This window comes from Erpetoichthys calabaricus, chromosome 13, assembly GCF_900747795.2.
Source record: "Erpetoichthys calabaricus chromosome 13, fErpCal1.3, whole genome shotgun sequence".
Classification (NCBI taxonomy): domain Eukaryota; kingdom Metazoa; phylum Chordata; class Cladistia; order Polypteriformes; family Polypteridae; genus Erpetoichthys; species Erpetoichthys calabaricus.
In genome coordinates, this window is record NC_041406.2 from 138,331,846 (window position 1) to 138,355,484 (window position 23,639).

General features: G+C 41.4%; 1 protein-coding gene across 1 annotated transcript in view; it reads left to right on the top strand.

The window, feature by feature from the left end:
• Nucleotides 1-16,528, top strand: part of derl1 (derlin 1) — a 33,184-nt gene extending 16,656 nt beyond the window's left edge. Inside the window, exons 5-8 of the mRNA XM_028817627.2 lie at nucleotides 4,226-4,321; nucleotides 8,253-8,305; nucleotides 10,530-10,640; nucleotides 13,290-16,528. Of these exons, the coding sequence (XP_028673460.1) occupies nucleotides 4,226-4,321; nucleotides 8,253-8,305; nucleotides 10,530-10,640; nucleotides 13,290-13,434 (405 nt within the window). The 3' untranslated portion in view covers nucleotides 13,435-16,528. The remainder of the gene's footprint in view (nucleotides 1-4,225; nucleotides 4,322-8,252; nucleotides 8,306-10,529; nucleotides 10,641-13,289) is intronic.
• The last annotated feature ends 7,111 nt before the right edge of the window (nucleotides 16,529-23,639 follow it).

The following is a 23,639-nucleotide window of genomic DNA, read 5'->3' on the forward strand; positions in this document are numbered from 1 at the left end:
ATAGCTAATGGATGCTGAGAGTGCTGTCACAAAATGGCTGCCGTTGCATCATCCAGGTATATGCTGCACATTGGTAGCGGTTGAAGTGGCTCCCCACTGTCTATGTAAAGTGCTTTGAGTAACTAGAACATGTAATTATTATTATCAAGAACAAAATTGTAAAAAAGAAGATTGGTCTAGGGCAGTGGTTTTTAACATTCAGTTCTCGGAGCCCTCCGTGACTGCAGGTTTTTGTCCCAATCCATTTCTTCTCTTAATTGGACTCCTACCTCAATTAAGCAAGCTGTTATTTCCGAGTTTTTTGTTTTTCCACAGGGAAATAACCATAACCAGAAATTACAAACCATGTGTGCTATATTTGTAACCATTTTAATATATGTTAGATTAGAAATATTTTTTTTTTCCTTTTAAATACTGTTTTTATTTTTCAATGTTCTGGTTATTTAGACCACAATTTCTGAATCTTTTTTCCCTCACAACCCAGTTTTGCACTTCTATGTGTCTTGGAGAATCACCTCTAATCATTAAGGTGGGGGTGGGTGTGTGCGTGGGACGTTCTCCTTGTAGGATAGCTACTGCAGGCCCTAGCGGAGCAAAATAGTTTGCTTAAACTGCCTGTGGTGACCCATCACAAGACACTCTACAAGTGACTATAACTGTGAATCTCGACTGAGTGACCCAAATTCTATATCTCTCTCTCTCTCATATATATATATATATATATATATATATATATATATATATATATATATATAGATATATATATAGATATATATATATATATATAGATATATATATAGATATAGATAGATACATACATACAGTGGGCAAAAAAGTATTTAGTCAGCCACCAATTGTGCAAGTTCTCCTACTTAAAAAGATGAGAGAGGCCTGTCATTTTCATCATAGGTATACCTCAACTATGAGAGACAAAATGAGAAAAAAAATCCAGAAAATCACATTGTCTGATTTTTAAAGAATTTATTTACAAATTATGGTGGAAAATAAGTATTTGGTCACCTACAAACAAGCAAGATTTCTGGCTCTCACAGACCTGTAACTTCTTCTGTAAGATGCTCCTCTGTCCTCCACTCGTTACCTGTATTAATGGCATCTGTTTGAACTCGTTATCAATATAAAAGACACCTGTCCACAACCTCAAACAGTCACACTCCAAACTCCACTATGGCCAAGACCAAAGAGCTGTCAAAGGACACCAGAAACAAAATTGTAGACCTGCACCAGGCTGGGAAGACTGAATCTGCAATAGGTAAGCAGCTTGGTGTGAAGAAATCAACTGTGGGAGCAATTATTAGAAAATGGAAGACATACAAAACCACTGATAATCTCCCTCGATCTGGGGCTCCACGCAAGATCTCACCCCGTGGGGTGAAAATCTCATAAGAACGGTGAGCAAAAATCCCAGAACCAAACGGGGCGACCTAGTGAATGACCTGCAGAGAGCTGGGACCAAAGTAACAAAGGCTACCATCAGTAACACACCACGCCGCCAGGGGCTCAAATCCTGCAGTGCCAGACGTGTCCCCCTGCTTAAGCCAGTACATGTGCAGGCCTGTCTGAAGTTTGCTAGAGAGCATTTGGATGATCCAGAAGAGGATTGGGAGAATGTCGTATGGTCAGATGAAACCAAAATAGAACTTTTTGGTACAAACTCTACTTGTCGTGTTTGGAGGAGAAAGAATGCTGAGTTGCACCCAAAGAACACCATACCTACTGTAAAGCATGGGGGTGGAAACATCATGCTTTGGGGCTGTTTTTCTGCAAAGGGACCAGGACGACTGATCCGTGTAAAGGAAAGAATGAATGGCGCCATGTATCGTCAGATTATGAGTGAAAACCTCCTTCCATCAGCAAGGGCATTGAAGATGAAACGTGGCTGGGTCTTTCAGCATGACAATGATCCCAAACACACCGCCCGGGTAACGAAGGAGTGGCTTCGTAAGAAGCATTTCAAGGTCCTGGAGTGGCCTAGCCAGTCTCCAGATCTCAACCCCATAGAAAATCTTTGGAGGGAGTTGAAAGTCCGTGTTGCCCAGCGACAGCCCCAAAACATCACTGCTGTAGAGGAGATCTGCATGGAAGAATGGGCCAAAATACCAGCAACAGTGTGTGAAAACCTTGTGAAGACTTACAGAAAACGTTTGACCTCTGTCATTGCCAACAAAGGGTATATAACAGAGTATTGAGATGAACTTTTGTTATTGAGCAAATACTTTTTTTCCACCATAATTTGCAAATAAATTCTTCAAAAATCAGACAATGTGATTTTCTGGATTTTTTTTCTCATTTTGTCTCTCATAGTTGAGGTATACCTATGATGAAAATGACAGGCCTCTCTCATCTTTTTAAGTGGAAGAACTTGCACAATTGGTGGCTGACTAAATACATTTTTGCCCCACTGTAATATATATATATATATATATATATATGGTTGAAATAGTTTACTGTCAAATAAATGCAAAGAGTACGCGACACGTGTTTCGCCCTCATTCTGGGCTCATCAGGCGTATACACTCCACTACACTCCCTCTCGGGAATCGAACGTCAGCGCCAGAGGCGATGCCCCTAATGTTGCGCCACAGCGTGTGGTTCATTTATTTGACAGCATGTAGATCGGGGTCGAACCACACGCCGTGGCGCAACGTTAGAGGCATCGCCTCTGGCGCTGACGTCTGAGGTTCGATTCCTGAGAGGGAGTGCAGTGGAGTGTATACACCTGATGAGCCCAGAATGAGGGCGAAACACGTGTCGTGTACTCTTTGCATTTATTTGACAGTAAACTATTTCAACCATTCTATGATCTGCTCTTCACAAACTGAGGGCACCGTGGCGGATGTTAGCAGATTGCTGGCCAACCACAAGCGTTACCTGGTAGGTAACCACCCATACAATCAGATTGTGACACAGACTTCGAATGCCGTGAATAAATATATATATAGTGGGGCCCAGACACAGACAGGTAGACATGTTGGTTTCACTACACACACGATTATTGTACATTATATTTACAGTTCAAGTGCACAATCCCAGTGCTTCAGCACTAATCACCCCTTAAGTCCTTGGCCACACTCACAATGCCTTTACAGTCTCTGGTCCGCCTCCACTCCTCTCCACCAAGCTTCGTCCTCTTCCACCCGACTCTTGCCCTTGACTGGAGGGAGGCGGCCCCTTTTATACACCCCGGAAGGACTCCAGGTGTATCCTAAGGGCTTCTGTAGCCACACCCCTGTGTGGCGGAAGCTCTGTTGGTGTATCCAGAAGTCCTCCGGGTGTCCCCAATACTCTTCCCCCCAGCACTTCCGGGTGTGGCGGAAGTACTGAGGTCCAGGGCTCCCAAGGCATCGGGGTGCCCCCTGGCGGTGACCAAGGGCCCCTACAGGGTTAAGCTTCCAAGCTCTGTACCCGTGGCCCCCAAAGCAACCAGGGAGGACGCTCCCTCGTGTTCTGGAGGAGGCACAAGCCCTCCTCTGGTCCTCCTGGGCATCCCGGCCGGGCATGAACCCCCGCCGGGGGTATATATATATATATATATATATATATATATATATATATATATATAATGCGTGTGTGTGTGTATAGCTATATATGTGTGTATAGCTATAGCTATATATGTGTGTAGCTATAGATATAAAATAAATTTTATTTATATAGCGCCTTTCCCATGCTCAAAGCGCTTCACAGAGTCTTATATATTTTTTTTTTAAGTCCAACATCTGTCAGACTGCTTTTCACGAGAGAACTACTTAATGGACTTAAATTGGGTTTTTTTCTATAATTTGCTTAATCATTCTGGTTAATTTTGCGACTTCTCTCATCATGCTAAGTATCATAGTTGGTTTGCTGTACCGATTTATTTGCGCGAATCCAAGAGACAGGCAGTGGGCCGAGGGGGACGGGGTCCTCCGTACTCGAGTGCCAGCCTCAGGGTATTCCTTACCTACACTTAGGTAACAAACGAGAAGAACTACGTAATGGATTTTTCTATAATTCTATAACCATTGCACCACTATACTGCCCTAGGTGAAGTGCAGGGGCTTCTTTCATAAAACTTTGCATGGATTTGAGTGTGAAAATATGTCCATGACAAACAAAAAAAAAAATCCAATTCATAAAACATGGTGTATGCACATTTCTGTGCAGTCTACTCTAGTTTTTTCCTTGTGACATTTCTGTATTATAATTGATTTTTCTATCTTCCCCCCAGCTGTTGATGATCCCCCTTATCATGTCGGTCCTGTATGTGTGGGCTCAACTGAACAGAGATATGGTTGTGTCATTTTGGTTTGGCACTAGATTTAAGGTGAAGTATGATATTTGTTTTTAAAATCTAAATAGAAACGAGAGAGCCTGTTACTGAGGAGGGAGAGCAGTTTATATGCAGGAGGTGTAATGGCTCATGTATTCATATCTAAACTTTAGGCCCTCTACTAACAGTTCACAAATAGAAGTACTACAAGATCATGAAAAATTTGATATAAGCGGAGACCATTCAGTTGGTCAAGCTTAATAATTTAGTTAACAGCTAAGTCGTCCCAATATCTCATCCAGATACATCTTAAAGATTCTCAAGGTTTCTGCATCAACTACGTGACTCTGTGGTTTTAAGCATTTTCTGCCCACACTAAAGAATAAGTTTGGTATTTTTCAAGTCGAAGTTGTTTCCTCACAATGCTATATGTGCATTTGCCATGCAAAGTTGTGTTCTATAATTAAGTGTTTTCTATAAATTAAAAAAAATATCTTGCTGCACTGGCGCTTTACAATGGAGGCTATGTGGCACAGGGGAAAAGCTTAAAAACTTAACAAATAAGCCCATTTTTGTGCTAAACAGTTGTAAAGTACTATTATTTTTTATTTTCTTTTTGATTTGACATTCTTTTATTAATCGGCAAGGGGAAATTGTCTTTTTGCATGACCTTTGGAGGCCAAAGCACAGGGCCAACCATTGTACAGCACCCCTGGAGCAATTTCTGAGTTAAGAGCCCACCAGAGGAAGATGATCCCTGCTGGCAATGATTGGATTTGAACCGGCAACTTTCTGGATATCACCACGGATCCTTAGCCTCAACTCCACCTTTTACACTTACACTGTAAAATAGTTCATACTTATCATTTTTGAACAGAAACATCAATGTTATCAGATTCGTCCATTTTACAAGAAGCCAGCAGTGTGTGATGGCTCAGCACATAGTCCTTCAGCACAAAAACTTTTAACTAACCAGGAAGTGATTTTGCTCTTGATAGACTAAATCACAGCAAACGTTTTTGTGCCACATGATTGATTTTTATTTTGATTTACTACCATATTTACGCGGGAGCTCACATAAGCGAATGAAAAATGTATCCTTACCACAATAAAAATAATACCAGGAATATGTGATAAAATGATTTTCTAGATCCCTTTTGTTGTCTCGAACATGCATCGGAAACACGGAAGGCATGTTATCATATATCAAATTCTATGCCATTTTGCCTGTAAGTTTTTGAGCTTTTGTTTTCCAGTTGTGTTTTTTGCCCCATAGCCTCTGTTGTAAAGCGCCAGTGTGGGAATGATATTTTTAAAAATGTATAGAAAATGCGTTTAGAACAAAATTTCATGGGACAAATGCATATATGCCATGTTTGTGAACAAATAACTATGGCTTGAAAAGTACCAAAGTTATCCTATAAGTGGGAGTTCACAGATGCTAGAACTAAAAAAACGCCCGTAGACACAGGCTTCCTAGAGGACGAGGGTGGAAAACATCCTGTGATAATCAAATATTATGTCTGCTGTCTTTGAACTTTTACCCAGCATTAGTGACTGTACTTTGTTCTTTGAAGGTGGTGATCCATGTAATAGACACAGTGTGGTGTAGTGGTTAAGGCACCATGTGTGACCCTGAGCAAGTCACTTGGCTTGCCTTTGCTCCAATTGGAAAGCCAAAAGAAATGCAACCAATTGTATCATAAAAGTTATAAGTCGCCTTGGATAAAGTTGTCAGCCAGATAAGTAAATGTAATTCCTCCAAAGAATTCACACTCCCACTCCACTGTAATCTTCTTCTTTCAGCTGCTCCCTTTAGGGGTCGCCACAAAAGATCATCTTCTTCCATATCTTCCTGTCCTTCCCATCTTGCTCCGTCACCCCCATCACCTGCATGTCCTCTCTCACCACATCCATAAACCTCCTCTTAGGCCTTCCTCTTTTCCTCTTGCCTGGCAGCTCAATCTTTAGCACCCTTCTCCCAGTATACCCAGCATCTCGCCTCTCTGACTTTGTCTCCTAACTGTCCAACCTGAGCTGACCCTTTAATGTCCTCATTTCTAATCCTGATCATCCTCATCACACCCAATGCAAATCTTTTCATCTTTAACTCTGCCACCTCCAGCTCTGTCTCCTGTGTCTCCGTCTCCAACCCATATAACACAGCTGGTCTCACTACCATCCTGTAGACCTTCCCTTTCACTCTTGCTGATACCCGTCTGTCACAAATCACTCATGACACTCTTCTCCAGCCACTCTTCTTCCTGCACTCTCTTCTTCACTTCTCTTCCACAATTCCCATTACTCTGTGCTGTTGATCCCAAATATTTAAACTCCTCCACCTTTGCCAACTCTACTCCCTGCATCCTCACCACTCCTCCTACTCCACTGTAATGAGTAAAGAAATTCCATCTTTGTTTGTAATAAAAGGTCTTTTGCTACTGCTTAGTAACCATAGTCTACACAACAGCAACTTTTGACTTAGACTTCAGAGCAGGAATGATCATTTTAAAAATGTATAGAAAATGCTAAAGTTTAGAACAAAATTTCATGTGGCAAATGCATATAGACTTAGACTTCAATGTTAATGAAATGAAGGGAGATCTGTGAAAATTAAATACAATTTCCATAGTTAAACATGACTGTGGTGGGTTGGCACCCTGCCCGGGATTGGTTCCTGCCTTGTGCCCTGTGTTAGCTGGCATTGGCTCAGCAGACCCCCATGACCCTGTTAATCTTTGTGTTCCACTATTAAGAAACTAGGGGACTCCGCCCCCTGCTCGCTTCGCTCGCCAACCCCTGGTCTTGGGTAACCCGAAATAGATTCGAAAGAGATTATTTATCTCCATCAGTTGTGGTCTTTCGTTTTGAACCTGTGCCTGCTTTGCTTCCGCAGTTTCAGATGCGCGTTGTAGGCGCCTGCGTTCATTGATCTTATCCAGGTGGGCTCGTGTTTGTATCGTTGAGCTGTATTGTGTTTGAATTTGGTGTAAAGCGTTCAGTGGTTTGTACAATCCCAAGCAGCACATTATTCCTAACTTCACTCCGCAGTAGTGCCACTCACAATATGGCGATGACGCCTGCGCCTTCACTCCGCAGTAGTACCACTCACAATATGGCGGTGACGCCTGCGCGTCTCGTACTATCTTTGTGGACCTGTGGGGCCTCCGTAGCCTCTCACGTTTGACTCTGGGGTGCAGCGCAGAATCCTCTTTTTTGTGTGGTTGTGTCGTTAGTGGTAGCTATGGGTGTGTTGTTGCTTCATTTCTCATTCACGTTAGTTGAGCTCTTTCGTTCTTGGGCCGTGACTCCTTCATTCGCGGTGGATACGACTTCGCTTGCGGTTTATGAGACGCATGCCTGTGCAGTACGTCTCATGGTCCCATTGCCGTGTCCCTGCGTCCATATCCGGTTTATTCTCGGTTAGTAATATGGATCTCCTTTCTCATTGTCTACTACAACAACAACAATACAGTCCTCCAAAAATAACCTCAAAACAATTTTCAGTTCATAACTAGGCAGTAATTTAGTGGTTATACAATGTTAAAAAAAAAAAAGTTATACTGTGTATTTTTAAAAAAATGAAAGGTTTAGGAAAGTTATTTTGTTTGTCTTTACTGTCCATCCTTTTAGTTGTTTTTTTTCCAACAAGCAACCTATTTCTGTTTTTTTTTTTTTTTTTTTGTTTTGTTTTTAAGGAATGAAAAGTTGATCTGATTAAATATCTTCATTTGATAAGATGTTTTCTGTCTTTCTTTAAAAGAATTGTTAAAGCCACTTTTGTATATTTCTAATTATTTAAACAGTTGTGATATGTTTTCCACCCTTATTTTTAAGAGATTATATAAAGAGAGAACAGTCTCCATTACAAAAGCATATCTAATATGTTCCAGTCAATGAAAATTTTTTTCAAAGCAGAAATAGTGTAAAATATTTTGTATGTGGTTCATTCATCTTACAGTTTTTGTCTATTTCTTTTCTCTAGGCCTGCTACTTACCTTGGGTAATTCTTGGGTTCAACTATATTATTGGAGGATCGTAAGTGGTTTCTTTTTTTTTTTTTTTTTTAAAACCATTACAAACTCAGGTTTTCTCAGTGATGGCTCTGATGGGGGGCTACAGTGAGCAGAAATAGTGTTGTGGGGGACCGAGGCCAAAACAAAGAAAGATAAGAACAAAGGATGCACTACAAGCAAATCTTTCACTTCAATTTAAACATATTTATATATGACTAGCTGTCCCCCGTGGCTCCACCTGTGCAGCAGTGAAACAGGACAAACTTTAAAAATCTATACTCGAATGGGTATCACTAGCTAAGCGGAGGCAAGGTACTCTCCCACACGTGGTGAGAGGTAGACTGATTCGAAGGCTGGCACATGAGTGAGGAGGGTCCCGCTCAGCCCCCCACTCCTGACATCTCGCTTCCCCCTCCCCTTGGCCCGCAACCTCTGTCTCACATTAGCACGAATAACTCGCTCCTGCAAGTGAACTATAATAGTCCGCGTGCTGAGAGAAGATGCAAAATCAACCGGAATGTTCAAGCAAATTCTAGAAAAAAAACCCGTTCTAAATCCGTTAAGTAGTTCTCTCATGAAAAGTGGACAGGCAGACAGACCGACAGACATTGGATTTTATTTATTTAATATATATAAAACACATTTTGTGCTGAAATGTGTGAAGGTTGGGAACATGCACTGATACAGCGTGCTGCTGCACCCACCATACGATAAATCGTTTCAGGATCCCAAAGTTGGACCCGAGGCCAGCCGTGCAACGGGTGACACCTCAGCACCACACTAGTTTGAATGGAGTGGAACGGTGTGAGGTTTTATGCAGTGGCTGGAGCGCCAGTCCTGCCACCGACCCCCAAGTTTTCCCTGCAAGTTGGAGGACCTTGGATGCTGGTTCACATCATACCCCGGACGGAGCGATTGTAGGTTAAGGGCCTTGATCAAGGGCACAAGAACATGTATCTGTAGTGCCCATTAAGGTTATACTTAGTGTATCTTACTAATGTTTTCCTTTTATAATTGAAATGTTAAGGCCTAACTCCAAATTAAACTCCCAACCACCCACGCCTTGGACTCCCAACTCTGTTAACCTCGGTAGCATTAACCCTGAATTCAATGTAAAAACGGTTAAGCCCGAGTGTCTCGCAAGTTAAGCTGTTATGATCCAATGTATCGTATTAAGCCCAAATATTGCTCGGCACAGTATTCTGCTGCCTTCGAGTGGATTTTTTTCTTCATGCTACTATTTATATCTGTTTTAACACAGTGGTTCTTCAATATTCATGAATGAGGCAGAGCCTTCAACCAAATATACAATGGCGTGTAAATGAAAATCTGTAAAGCGAATTTCAGAACAAACTGAGATAGATAGATAGATAGATAGATAGATACTTAATTAATTACTTTATTAATCCCAAGGGGAAATTCAACTGAACCAATTAGTTGAATCAAGCGATAGTAATGACAGTGAGAATAGGTCATCAGACGTCAACGTGGATAGTGAACCTGATGCACTGCACGACTGAACTGCTTTGATATACCTGGCAACTTCAGTCACGTAATGGGTTACAGTAAAAGGGAAAATGACTGCAATCAGGTGGAAAGACGAGAAAGATGTCAGCCCCCTAAGTGCTGTTCACAATGTAGCAGCAGCAGAGTCATTATTCCTCGCTCAGTGATGGCCTACAATAACACAAACAGCAGCGTCCATCATACAGATTAGACACTGACATTATACTCTCACATGCACAAGTGACAGACAAAATATTATAAGAAAAGTATGTAGAGAAACACGCATCTGCTGTCCCAATTGCGATGTCATGGTGTGCATTGGTGGCTGTTTCGAAACACATCACATGAAGGATGTGTACTAAATCTGCATCAGTGCAGCAGTGGACACTTGACAGACGTTTCCTACCGTATTTATGTTGACCTTGTGGTATTTTCATGTTTATGTTTAACGTAGCCACATTTTTCTTTCTTGTTGGAAATAACAAAAATTCAACGTTTTTGGCTCATTTGTCTGGGGGTAAACGTAACGCTAAGGAGGTTAACAGTTATCTTGCATTGCAGTAAATGGTTTTCAAAGCTCATTTCATTTTAAAGTGCAGTAAACATGTTTTTCTATCTATCAGTAAGTTTTAAAGTGACAGTACCAGAGTATACATTTTTTTTCAAAAAAGAGGTGCAATGAAATTAATCATTTTGACTAACTCTGGTCTCCATATTTATACCTCCACCTTTATTTACAGAATTGTGAATGAACTGATTGGAAATCTTGTTGGCCATTTGTACTTCTTTTTGATGTACAAGTACCCTATGGATCTGGGAGGCAGAGTGCTTTTATCAACTCCACAGTTTCTGTAAGTAGCTTCAAAACAACCTTAATTTACCTAGTAAGTTTTGAAACATGAAATTAGGTAAATTTATTTTACAATAGTAATGACTTAACAGAGTTACAAAAGAAAGAAAAGCTAAACTATTAAACCAGTAGACAGTTTTCTATGTCATGACATTCTTGATGTTCTTAATTACAATTTATCTTCTAATAAAATCATTTTTTGCCCTCTTGTGGATGCCGGAGAACATTACAGCCAGACATGGACACCCAATGTTGTATGTTTTATTGCTTTATAATATAGAAAGATTATAGAAACATTAATTAGTATAAACGCATAAAACATGAAGTTTGAAATAGGAATGTGATGTTTTGTTGTTTTCTTTTTTTTATTTTATCCTTTGGGTTAAAATGTTTTTTTGTAGTCTGTTAAATGTTTAACACATTAGGACAGGACTCTGCAATTAGAACATTAGAACAATCCAGATAAGAACAGGCCATTCAATACAGTGAAGGTCGCCAGTCCTGTCCACTTAAACGAAATCGAGTTTTAAAAGTCCCTAAAGTCCTACTGTCTACCACACTACTTGGTCACTTATAAGTGTCTGTGGTTCTCTGTGTGAAGAAAAGCTTCCTAATGATTGTGCAAAATTTACTCTTAACAAGTTTCCAACTGTGTCCCCATGCTCTTGATGTACTCATTTTAAAGTCACCGTCTTGTGCAAAATTTACTCTTTAACAAGTTTCCAACTGTGCTCCCATGCTCTTGATGTACTCATTTTAAAGTCACCGTCTTGTGCAAAATTTACTCTTAACAAGTTTCCAACTGTGCCCCCATGCTCTTGATGTACTCATTTTAAAATCACCGTCTCGATCCACTGGATGAATTCCCTTCATGATGTTAAACACTTCAATCAGGTATCCTCTTAATCTTTGTTTGCTTAAGCTGAAAATAAATGTTAGCTCATAAAAATGAACATATCAGGAGTGGGATTTGAACCCATGCCTCCATATGGAGACTGGAACACTCTTGACAGTGGGGAAAGACTTGAAGTCCTTGAGTTTGGCCCCTTCGACAATGTGGCCGTCTTGACTGGACCTAACTGAATTGTTTGAAGAATATTTCTATTATCTTTTCTCATCAGTTGAAAGATTTTAATGCATACAGAACTACAAGTTTTAAAAATAATTTTATTGAATCACATTATGAGTTTTCATTACCTGCAGGCCATAATCAGCAAAATGAAAAGAAATAAATGCTTGAAATATATCGCTCTGTGTGTAATGAATCTATATAATATACAAGTTTCACTTTTTGAATTTAATTATGTTTCATGTTGCATTAGAGGTATTTGTTGTGTTATACGTTTTCGTTCTGTTTGGCTTTAAAATTAACACACAAATACTTTTTAAACTTACATTTTTTCTGTAAAATTTAAGTAAAAACAACATTTGTAATTAATTTTTCGTCAATATCCCATTGAATTTTGATTCTGTGTTTGGACTTACATCATGACAACGCAACGTATAACTGCTCGTGAGTGAATTTCGTTTCTTTTTCTCTTATTTAATAAAATGACTTTTTCGAATGTTTGTCTTTATGATTTGTTAATTGTCATAGCAAAAGCTATTCTAATGGAAAACATTTTAATACAAATGGCATATCAAGATCTCCTTTGGTGTCTCATGCTATCCCCTGAAGATGTACTACATTACCTTTCTTGTCGCCTGTTAAAATTTTACATGTCAGAATTGTTCAACCAATTTTGAAAACAACTAATCTTCTCATATTGCATAGCCCATCACTCAGACATAAATTACGCAATAACATTACGACATGTCCTTCTTTCATCAGTAATTTGTGCAGTGGAAGACCGGACGGTGTTAACGCTTGTAGATATTCTTCATGATATTGTAAGTTGATGTTTTCATCTTCCGCACCATCACCACCAACTGTTTCAGCAGAGTCTATTGATACACATTTAACCAATTTGCCATGTAACCGATCGACAATTTACACGTTAATTCGTTTGACTTTATCATTTCTCGGTGCTAGGATTGACCGTGCATTCATATCTTCTGTTGATAACCCTTCGGGATGAAATTCTTCAATAAGATTTGGACATAATAAGTCTTCTTTTATTGGGAACTTAAAGTGAGGAAAACGTAAAAATTTCTAAGAGCTGAGAGCGCAGGAAACTGTGTCTGATAAAATTATTCACACGAATGAGAGGTGAGAGGACCGTGGGCACGATTAGCTCAATCGTGCAATGTCATTTGTTTTGTGTTCATTAGGAGAATACAACAACGATACTTTCATGTCAATACAATCATTTTAATGTGAATATGAATAAAAACAAATACATTCTATACATCGGCTCTGATAAGAACAGTAGTGGTTGAGTTGTGTATTAGCAGTCGACAAGCCACACAGGTGGTGCAATGATAGCGCGACTTTTTCACAGTAAGGAGATTGTGAGTTTGTGTTGTTCCCGTGTGAAATATTGTATATATTTTTTTTTATTTTTTTTTTACAACAAATTCCACTGTGCACCAATCGGGGTAGGCATGGAGTAGGCGGCCAGGGGGGCACACCCCCTAGTAACCCTCTAAACCTATAATGGTCATGTTATATCACGTTGATGATTTAAAATTGTTTCCTTCTGTATTTCAGGTATCGTTTCTTTCCCAGCCGGCGGGGTGGAGTGTCTGGTTTTGGAGTACCTCCACCTAGCAGGAGACCAGCAGGCAATGAGCAGAATGCAGCTCGAGGATTCAGACATAACTGGGGTCAGGGACATCGGCTAGGAGATGAATGAAGGTTTTTTTTTTTTTTTTTTTTCCCATCGTATGAACACGGACTTTAAACAAAAAAACAAACAAAAAAAAAACAACTCTGTAAATTTATTTTTTTTTTTTTTGTCCCCCTCAGAAGGTGAGGTTTTGAGCTGGAGTTCTATCTAGTGTACACGTGAGGACTGTGAAGTATTGATAATGAAATAATGAAAATCTAGCTGCAAATTTTGAAGCACATTTTCTTGATGCTGTTGATTGTACAGATAATCTTAAGATTATATTATTATTTAGACAGCCAAATGTTGTAATAAAAGTGCAGAAACAAAAAGGTATCCTCATAGGTGACTTCTGGTATGTCAACAGTTTTTTTTAAGTTTTTAAAGACAAAATATTTGCAAATACATTTTACAGATGTATGGTTGGTTTACTAACATCTTGCAAAAATCTTGTCTTAAATGAGTACTCCACCCAAAAGTGATAATTTTTTTTATATATTACTTTACTCCATTCAGTTTGTAGTGATGTCTAATATAAGGTTTTACTCTCATATTTTCATGCAGAACAGAGAAGATCACATTTCTTATACCATATAAATTAATGGTGACCAATGTGAGACAATAGCAAAACATCCATGGGGGAAAAAGAAAAAGTAAAATTCCACGTTATTTGTGTCTCAAGCATTGCATCGTGATCCACTTTTGGGTCTCGGGGATGATGCCGGAGGGTCATGTTATAATGTTAGTGTGTCATGAGTGGGTTACGATGGCTCACTTCTCCCACGATTGTGCTTGGAGCACTTTGCCTATCAAGCTCCATTTCTTTGGATGATCAGGCTCGATTTCCCTCAAGGGGGAGCCACTGAGATGATCAGGCTCAAGTCCCCAAGGGGGGACCCTGTGAAGACACAACATGGGAAATAGTGGGTTGTGTCACCAGAAAGGATAAGTGACACTGGCATAATCCATATGTGAAGCAGTCCTGGGCTAAACAGATGTATTTTTACTAAAATATTGTTAAAAATTGGCATATGCTGTCATGAACTAAACTAGATTACGCTTAGACACACCCGAGCATTGAAAGTGTGGACTTGCCTACCGTTGTTACATTACTATTCATATCTACAGTTGGAGTATCTTGCCATTATTTAGCGTCGGTCTGTGAAACTCGTACTTGTGCATATCCGAGATGCTTCAGCAAGCAGAGGCCGATTCTCTTCCTGATAATACACTGAGATTCACTCAAAAGAGGCCTCAAAAGTTCTGTAATAACTCGTTAGGACGAAGCAATCTGAATGAAACAACTTGTAATGTGCTCCGCTTCGAACAAGCCAGGATGCCCCTGCGTCGGAGCGATGAGGTAGGCGCCGGACAGCCGTCGCGATGTTCGTTTGCTACTTCTGGATGCATATCACTCATACCGCTTCACTCAGTCGCTCGACTTCTCATCAGGATGGTGGTGTACAGTATGGAGCATGGTGCAAATTTGTTGGATCACCAATTCGTTTAAGCGATGTCAGAATCAACTGGGTGATCTTGAGTTAACGGAAGGTGACTTCCAGCAAGATGGAGCAACATGTCACACATTGGCAAGGAGCGTGGCAGAAATCGAGTCCTTCCTCGGCAACATGGCCATTTCAAAGGGGACTTTGGCCACTACGGTCGCCGGATCTGATGCCACCAGACGTCTTCCTTTGGGGTCTGCTCAAAGGAAAAGTCCATCAGAACAAGCCTCGCTTGGAAAACATCCAACATGGAATTGCTGCTGTTTAACTACCCATGCCCCCATCCACCTCCCACTCGTAAAGAAGCTTGGCAATACATTCAAGAACGTGGACCGCCACGTCGAAAAGTGTCTGGCAGAAAATGGAAACCACTTCCAGCACAGCATACCATGCAATCAATTCACATACGTCAAGGTATGGAGCGTATTTTGTTGGTTCCGATTGCTTAATCCTAACGGGAGTTACAACAGCATATTTGGGGCCTCTTTCGAGTGACTCACGCTGTATTGTTCACTCACTTTTCTTTAACTTTTTAAGTTTTAGTTGCACTCTCCTCTCATGTGAAATGCAGTGTTAGCCAATGACTAAACTGTTACTGGGCCGGACTCCTGACCAATGAATGAGGCGGATCTACAATGCAAAGGCTAGTTTTGTGTCTTAGCATGTTCTGTTTTGGTTCACGAGAGAAGTGACGTGTTTAGCGGTGTTTTAGTGAGAATACACGTGTTCTGTGAGCAACCGACGGGATGACTTGACGTGTGGGTTGTGCCACTCAAGTAACGTGCGAGATTTTCACGGGCATTTTGATACCACTGACTGTCGTCCAGCGTTGGTCACCATTGACGCCAATTCTATCGTAAACGTTCTCTCCGTTCCACATGAAAACGTGAGATTGAATGTTTCTCGTAAATTACTACAAACTAAATAGTGTAAGTAACATAGCAAAGTGTCATTTTTGAGTTGAGTTTTCGTTTAATGCTTTTTTTAACATGGAAGAACGCCTGAGATTGAATGAATCAAAATCAAAAGTGCAACTTAAGCATCGCCAAGATGGGAATGCAATCTTCCAGAGTTTCTGCCGATGCAAGGGACGTTGTTTCTTCTTCTTCCTCCTCTTTTGTTTTCTGTTCCTAACCAAAGGTGTCTTATAATGTAGAACTGATGATGCCTGTTGTTAATATAAGCAGAAGTCCCTGTAGATTGGAATAATGTTGTAGTGCAATATTCTGTTTATATGTGTGATAGGAATCATTCACTAGTTTAATTAATTATTGAAATTGCCTGTCCTGTCTGATTGTGGTGTCGCGTTTTTGGCTTAAACAAATGCCATGAAACAAATTGGTTTTGATAACAGATGTTAACAGTTTATATTCTCCAGATTATTTCTGTCATTTAATATTTTTACAGCACCGGCACCTCGCAGCCCAGCATTGGATAAGCAGGTTAGAGAATAAATGAACGAATGAATGAATGGACGGATTTATTACACGTGTCCTTTTCCTGTGCTAGACATACTGTATTTGTGGAGCTTTTTGGACTCTCAGCCTGCATAAAACACACAACTTGATTTGTTTTTGTTTTTTCTTTTCATAATAAAATTAATCGTTTTCTACAAATGACGTCTGTTATATGCCCATAACTTTGGCAGTGTGTGCCGATTTAGTTGCGCTTTTGTGCCCTCTTACTTTATTTTCAAGCGAATGTTTGCCATTTGGCCATGTGTGCTTCATTTGTTTATAGATTCTTAAAATGCATTTCAGGGGTGAAAATGACCTTTTTCTGGTTATGTGTTTCTGGGCCCATTCTTTAGATTAGAAGAGAATCAAATTACTGCAAAAGAAACACCGTTAACCATTTACAGCGGCCCAGGGGTGTGTGTGTGTGTGTGTGTGTGAAGCCTTTGGAATCGCCGGGTTTTCTGGATTATAGTTGAAGTTGGAAGTTTCCATCCACCGAGGGTCAATTCTTTAAAACTCACTTTACAAGCCCTGCACAGGTTTTATACTAACTAACTATAAATGTGGCATATCGTTGAAGACATTGACTTTGTGAAGGGCTAAAGTCCATTTTTTCCCCAACAGTGTTCACAGACCTCAGAGATTTTCACTTTTTATTGACTAAATCACAGTGCCAGTGGGTCACAAGTCTCCGTACACTTTGTTCATATTTGGTAGCTTTGCCTTTAATTGTTTTACATGAGCCAAACGTTTTGGATTGCCCTCCACAAGCTTCTTACAATAAGTTGCTGGAACTTTGGCCCATTCCTCCAGGCCGAGCTGGTGTAACTGGGACAGGTTGGTAGGCCTCCTTGCTCAACACTCCTTTTCAGCTCAGATTGAGGTCAGGACTTTGTGATGGCCACTCCAACACCTTGAGCTTGTTGTCCTTAAGCCATTTTGCCACAACGTTCGAGGTCTGTTTGGGGTCCTTGTCTATCTGGATGACTCATTTGCGACTGAACTGAGTTCTTGAGATGTTGCTGCAGTGTGTCTCCGTCATTTTCTTTCCTCACGATGCCACTCACTTTATGAAGTGCATCAGATCCTCCTGCAGCAAATCACCCCTCACGACATGACACTCCCACCCCCTCCCCGCCCATGCTCGACAGCTGAGATGGTGCTCTTTGGCTTGTACGCCTCAACCTCCAAACATAACGATGGTCATTATGGCCAAACAGTTCGATCTTGGATTCATCAGACCAGAGGACATTTCTACAGAAGGTCAGATCTTTGTCCCCATGCAGTCTGGCTTTTTTAATGGCGGTTTTGGACCTGGGGCTTCTTCCTTGTTGAGCAGTCTTTCGGGTTGTGTCGATATCGGACCCGTTTGTACCGTGTATATCGAAACTCATCTACCAGTTTCCTCCAGCAACAAGGTCCTCTGCTGCTGTTCTGGGATTGATTTGCACTTTTTGCCCCCAAAGTCCGTTCTTCTCTAAAAGACTAGAGTGACGGCTGTGTGGTCCCGTGGTGTTCATACTTGCATATTATTGTTTGTACAGATGAACATGGAACCTTCAGGCATTTTGAAAATTGTTTGCAAGGATGAACCAGATTTGTGGAGGTCCACCATTTTGTTTCTGAAGTCTTGGCTGATTTCTTTTGATTTTTTGATTATGTCAAGCAAAGAGGCAGTGAGTTTGATGGTCGGCCTTAACCTCCATCCACATTTTGACTCCCAATTAGGCAAATTGGCTATCAGAAGCTAATTGTCTAAAGGCTTGACATCATTTTCTGGAATTTTCCAGGCTGTTTAAAGGCCCAGTTAACAAAGTGCATAAAAACTGAAAATAAAATAAAAATAATAAAAACTGAAAACTCTTGTCTGTGAACATTGTTGGCGATTAATATAAAATCTTTGGAGGGACTATAAAGTGAGTTTTAAAGAATTCACCCCAAGTGTACTGTATGTAAACTGTAATTGGTCAGAAAATGTAATCTGATCTTCACCTAAGGCAGACATATTGACAAGCACAAGACGCTTATACTAATAACTCAAATAAGTACAGGCAGTCCCCGGGTTACGTACGAGATAGGGACTGTAGATTTGTACTTAAGTCTGAACAGGTACATTATATTAATAAATGCTATTGTTGACCGACTGTAACCAAGTGCTCTGCCAATGAATGATGGAGTGTCACATCTCTGACCTTTTTATTATTTCTACTTTATTTTCAATGGTGATGGTTTTTCTCTTCTTTACTGTCTCACCAGCACTTGCATCAGATTTGTGTTTCAGAGACATTGTTGAAGGGTGAAGACAAAAGGTTAAGATGAGCTCTTCTACACAGCACTGTACACGCGATCACAGTGGTCAGCACATCCTGAATGAGAGACAACTTCCTGCTGTGTACAGTGCATCCGGAAAGTATTCCCAGCGCATCACTTTTTCCACATTTTGTTATGTTACAGCCTTATTCCAAAATGGATTAAATTCATTTTTTTCCTCAGAATTCTACACACAACACCCCATAATGACAACGTGAAAAAAGTTTACTTGAGATTTTTGCAAATTTATTAAAAATAAAAAAACTGAGAAATCCCATGTCCATAAGTATTCACAGCCTTTGCTCAATACTTTGTCGATGCACCTTTGGCAGCAATTACAGCCTCAAGTCTTTTTGAATATGATGCCACAAGCTTGGCACACCTATCCTTGGCCAGTTTCGCCCATTCCTCTTTGCAGCACCTCTCAAGCTCCATCAGGTTGGATGGGAAGCGTCGGTGCACAGCCATTTTAAGATCTCTCCAGAGATGTTCGATCAGATTCAAGTCTGGGCTCTGGCTGGGCCACTCAAGGACATTCACAGAGTTGTCCTGAAGCCACTCCTTTGATATCTTGGCTGTGTGCTTAGGGTCGTTGTCCTGCTGAAAGATGAACCGTCACCCCAGTCTGAGGTCAAGAGTGCTCTGGAGCAGGTTTTCATCCAGGATGTCTCTGTACATTGCTGCAGTCATCTTTCCCTTTATCCTGACTACTCTCCCAGTCCCTGCCACTGAAAAACATCCCCACAGCATGATGCTGCCACCACCATGCTTCACTGTAGGGATGGTATTGGCCTGGTGATGAGCGGTGCCATGTTTCCTCCAAATGTGACGCCTGGCAGTCACACCAAAGAGTTCAATGTTTGTCTCATCAGACCAGAGAATTTTCTTTCTCATGGTCTGAGAGTCCTTCAGGTGCCTTTTGGCAAACTCCAGGCAGACTGCCATGTGCCTTTTACTAAGGAGTGGCTTCCGTCTGGCCACTCTACCATACAGGCCTGATTGGTGGATTGCTGCAGAGATGGTTGTCCTTCTGGAAGGTTCTCCTCTCTCCACAGAGGACCTCCGGAGCTCTGACAGAGTGACCATCAGGTTCTTGGTCACCTCCCTGACTAAGGCCCTTCTCCCCCAATCGCTCAGTTTAGATGGCCAGCCAGCTCTAGGAAGAGTCCTGGTGGTTTTGAACTTCTTCCACTTATGGATGATGGAGGCCACTGTGCTCATTGGGACCTTCAAAGCAGCAGAAAATTTTCTGTAACCTTCCCCAGATTTGTGCCTCGAGACAATCCTGTCTCGGAGGTCTACAGACAATTCCTTTGACTTCATGCTTGGTTTGTGCTCTGACATGAACTGTCAACAGTGGGACCTTCTATAGACAGGTGTGTGCCTTTCCAAATCATGTCCAGTCAACTGAATTTACCACACGTGGACTCCAATGAAGCTGCAGAAACATCTCAAGGATGATCAGGGGAAACAGGATGCACCTGAGCTCAATTTTGAGCTTCATGGTAAAGGCTGTGAATACTTATGGACATGTGCTTTCTCAATTTTTTTATTTTTAATAAATTTGCAAAAATCTCAAGTAAACTTTTTTCACGTTGTCATTATGGGGTGTTGTGTGTAGAATTCTGAGGAAAAAAAATGAATTTAATCCATTTTGGAATAAGGCTGTAACATAACAAAATGTGGAAAAAGTGATGTGCTGTACATAACAGAATGAATGGGGGCGGCGAGGGGCGATTCACCATTCACCTACCACACAGTCACCTCCACTTGCATACAGTATGCTGCCTGCAGCGTCTGCCCACCGAGAGCGAACAGGGTGCGGCCAAAGGTGGGTAGTGAATCACTCAATCAACATCAATGGCCCCTGTTCAGCCACAACCGGGTCACCGCTTGCAGCATCATGAGCCGCCCACCGAGAATGAACGGGGCAGTAGTGTGTGGTGGGCGGGCAGCGAAACGCCCCATCAAGCCTCCATCCTGCACACAAGCGGTAGCTGTGGCTCCGGTGACGATGGACCCCCAGGTCACCACTTGCCGCCCACTGAGAATGAATTTGGTGTGGCTCCCACCGCCCCATTCATCAACCAGAGCCGCCTGAGGGACACTAGTGATGAAGGAACGAGGAACGGTCCCGTCCATAAGTCAGATGTCTGTAACTTGGGGACTACCTGTACTATCAGTAATTCTTTATCGAACACACCCATTAAAACACTTAGTGTGCTGTGCAAAAAGTAAGTGAACCCATTCTAGCTGAATTTCCTTTATAAGCTACAGATCAGACCAACAGAGTGCAACTGCAGCCCACAATACCTGTGAGGTCAGTCATGTAACACGTCAGCGTCATGTAACCCTACAACGTCAGTCACTAAACGCCCAGCTACACTATGGCTGAGATTAGAGTTGTTGGGAAGGTTCTATGACGCTGAGGGCATTTTGGTGACTTATGTCATACCTATTGTGGCCTGCAGTGAGACGCTTTTCAATCAGACCTGCACAACGTTCAGGAGGAAGTTTGGACCATTTCTCCTTATAGAGCTGCTTCATCTTAGCTAGGGGTGCGATGTATGTACACCAGTAGAAACGAGACACTCGTAGAAATTTGTCAAAAGGTACCAATTTTTCGTATGCCATTTTTTTACTGTGGTTGAGCACATCAGGATGACTTTGTTTCTTGTCCTCCTCATGCCAGTAGAACAATAGAGGAGAAAAAATAGAAGACAAAGATGCAGCAGGTGAGGCTACCCCTTTATCCACGTGACACTACTGTATGAAATGGTGACCATTCATATTGCACTGCTAGGAAAAAAAGATAAAGACGGGATACCAATGTGCCGCACTCTTGACAGACAGCAACTAATGTCTGCTTTCACGCATGGCTAAGGACAGGCAACTGTAATAAAATAGTGGAAAATATATAACAGGCTTCAACTTCCATCCATCCATCCATTATCCAACCTGCTATATCCTAACTACAGGGTCACGGGGGTCTGCTGGAGCCAACCCCAACCAACACAGGGGGCAAGGCAGGAAACAAACCCGGGCAGGGCGCCAGCCCAGTGCAGGGCACACACACTAGGGACAATTTAGAATCGCCAATGCACCTAACCTGCATGTCTTTGGACTGTGAGAGGAAACCCACGCAGACACGGGGAGAACCCGGGAAGTGAATCCAGGTCTCCTTACTGCAAGGCAGCAGCGCTACCCACTGCGCCACTGTGCCGCCCCAGGCTTCAACTTGCTATAGCTAAATGTGAATGTTCACATGCAATTGAATGTTTTTCAGCTAGACAAAATGTTATTACATGTAACAGAAACATGTAAATACCAAAACATCAAGTACAGTAGGAAAGGCATGTGTGGTGTCCACCGTTGTACTGATGCTGATTGAGTGCATGTCATTTATATCGTATGTCTTGAGAAGTCCAGAAAAATGACCCCTTTTATTGTCTAACTAAAAAGATTACAATATGCAGGCTTTCAAGGCAACTCAGGCCCCTTCTTCAGGCAAGAGATGTAACCCCGTCTTTCACATCCCATCACATCACGTGATTACAGACTAGTGCCTGAAGAAGCCTGCATATCCATCCATTATCCAACCCACTATACTGTATCCTAACTACAGGGTCACGGAGGTCTGCTGGAGCCAATCCCAGCCAACACAGGGCGCAAGGCAGGAAACAAACCCTGGGCAGGGCGCCAGCCCACCGCATGGCACACACACACCAAGCACACACTAGAGACAATTTAAAATCGTCGAAGCACTTAACCTGCATGTCTTTGGTTTGTGGGAGGAAACCGGAAGCCTGCATATTGTAATCTTTTTAGTGAGCCAATAAAAGAGGTCATTTTGCTTGACTTCTCACTACATCCATAATGGCTAACACAGTTCAGCACCCTAGTACTGCCGTCATATGTTGTGAAACAGTCGCCAACACACCGCCTGCTGTCACATTTTGGACAGTACCTGCGTTTCTCTGAACACTTTTTTTTTTTCTGCTGCTTGCACATGACAGGTATGATGTCACCGCCTCAGACAGACTTTTACTGTCCCAGAGGGGAAATTTGTAAGTAGCAGTTGAATATAAAATATTGTTACACAGCTGCAAGAAAATACAGATATGAAAATTATTTTCAAAGTTAGTATAAACCGCCCATAAGAACTCACACAATACATGATAACAATTCAGAATGGTTCTGCACCACTTGGGATGAGAGAGGTGGAGAAAATCAGCCAATCTAAGGAACTGCTTATTTACTCTACACAGGAGTAGACATAAAGGTGGTACAGTCCAGCAGGTTCTTGGGGGTCCACATCAGTGACCGGCTGAACTGGTCTATTAACGCAGAGGAACTACAGAAGAAAGGGCAGAGCCCTATTATTCTTATGGAGACTGTGTACCTTTTAAAGTGGGAAGTGACATCTTTTACAAGTTCTACAGCTCAATGAAACTCGGCGAGGTCTGCTGGGTCACTTCCAGAGAGGCCCACCAAATCAACAAGCCAATCAAGAAGGCCGACTCAGTTACGGGGCGCCTTCTGGACCTGCTGGAGGTAGGAGTGGAAGGGACAATGAAGAAAAAAACTATGTTGAGAAACACTCCTGGGGCTCCTTCATACCTACAATAATACACCTTTATTATACCTCACTGGGAATGCTCTCCTGACAAGGCGAGGAAGGTTTTATTTTCTTCTTCTTCTTTAATGTAAATCTTGTAAGAGTTTGAGGGGAATTGTTGTTTGTTATTTTTGTAGAGCACCTGTAAAGGCCATATTTTCATTAGGCATCTATCAATATTGTATAGTGCTTTTCACATTATCTATGTGTAATAGGTAGATAATGAAAAACACTATCTATATATTATATAGCACCTTTCCTATCTATCATATAGTGCCTTTCACATTATCCATCTATTTATTATATAGTGCCTTTCACATCCACCTATATAACTTTATTATA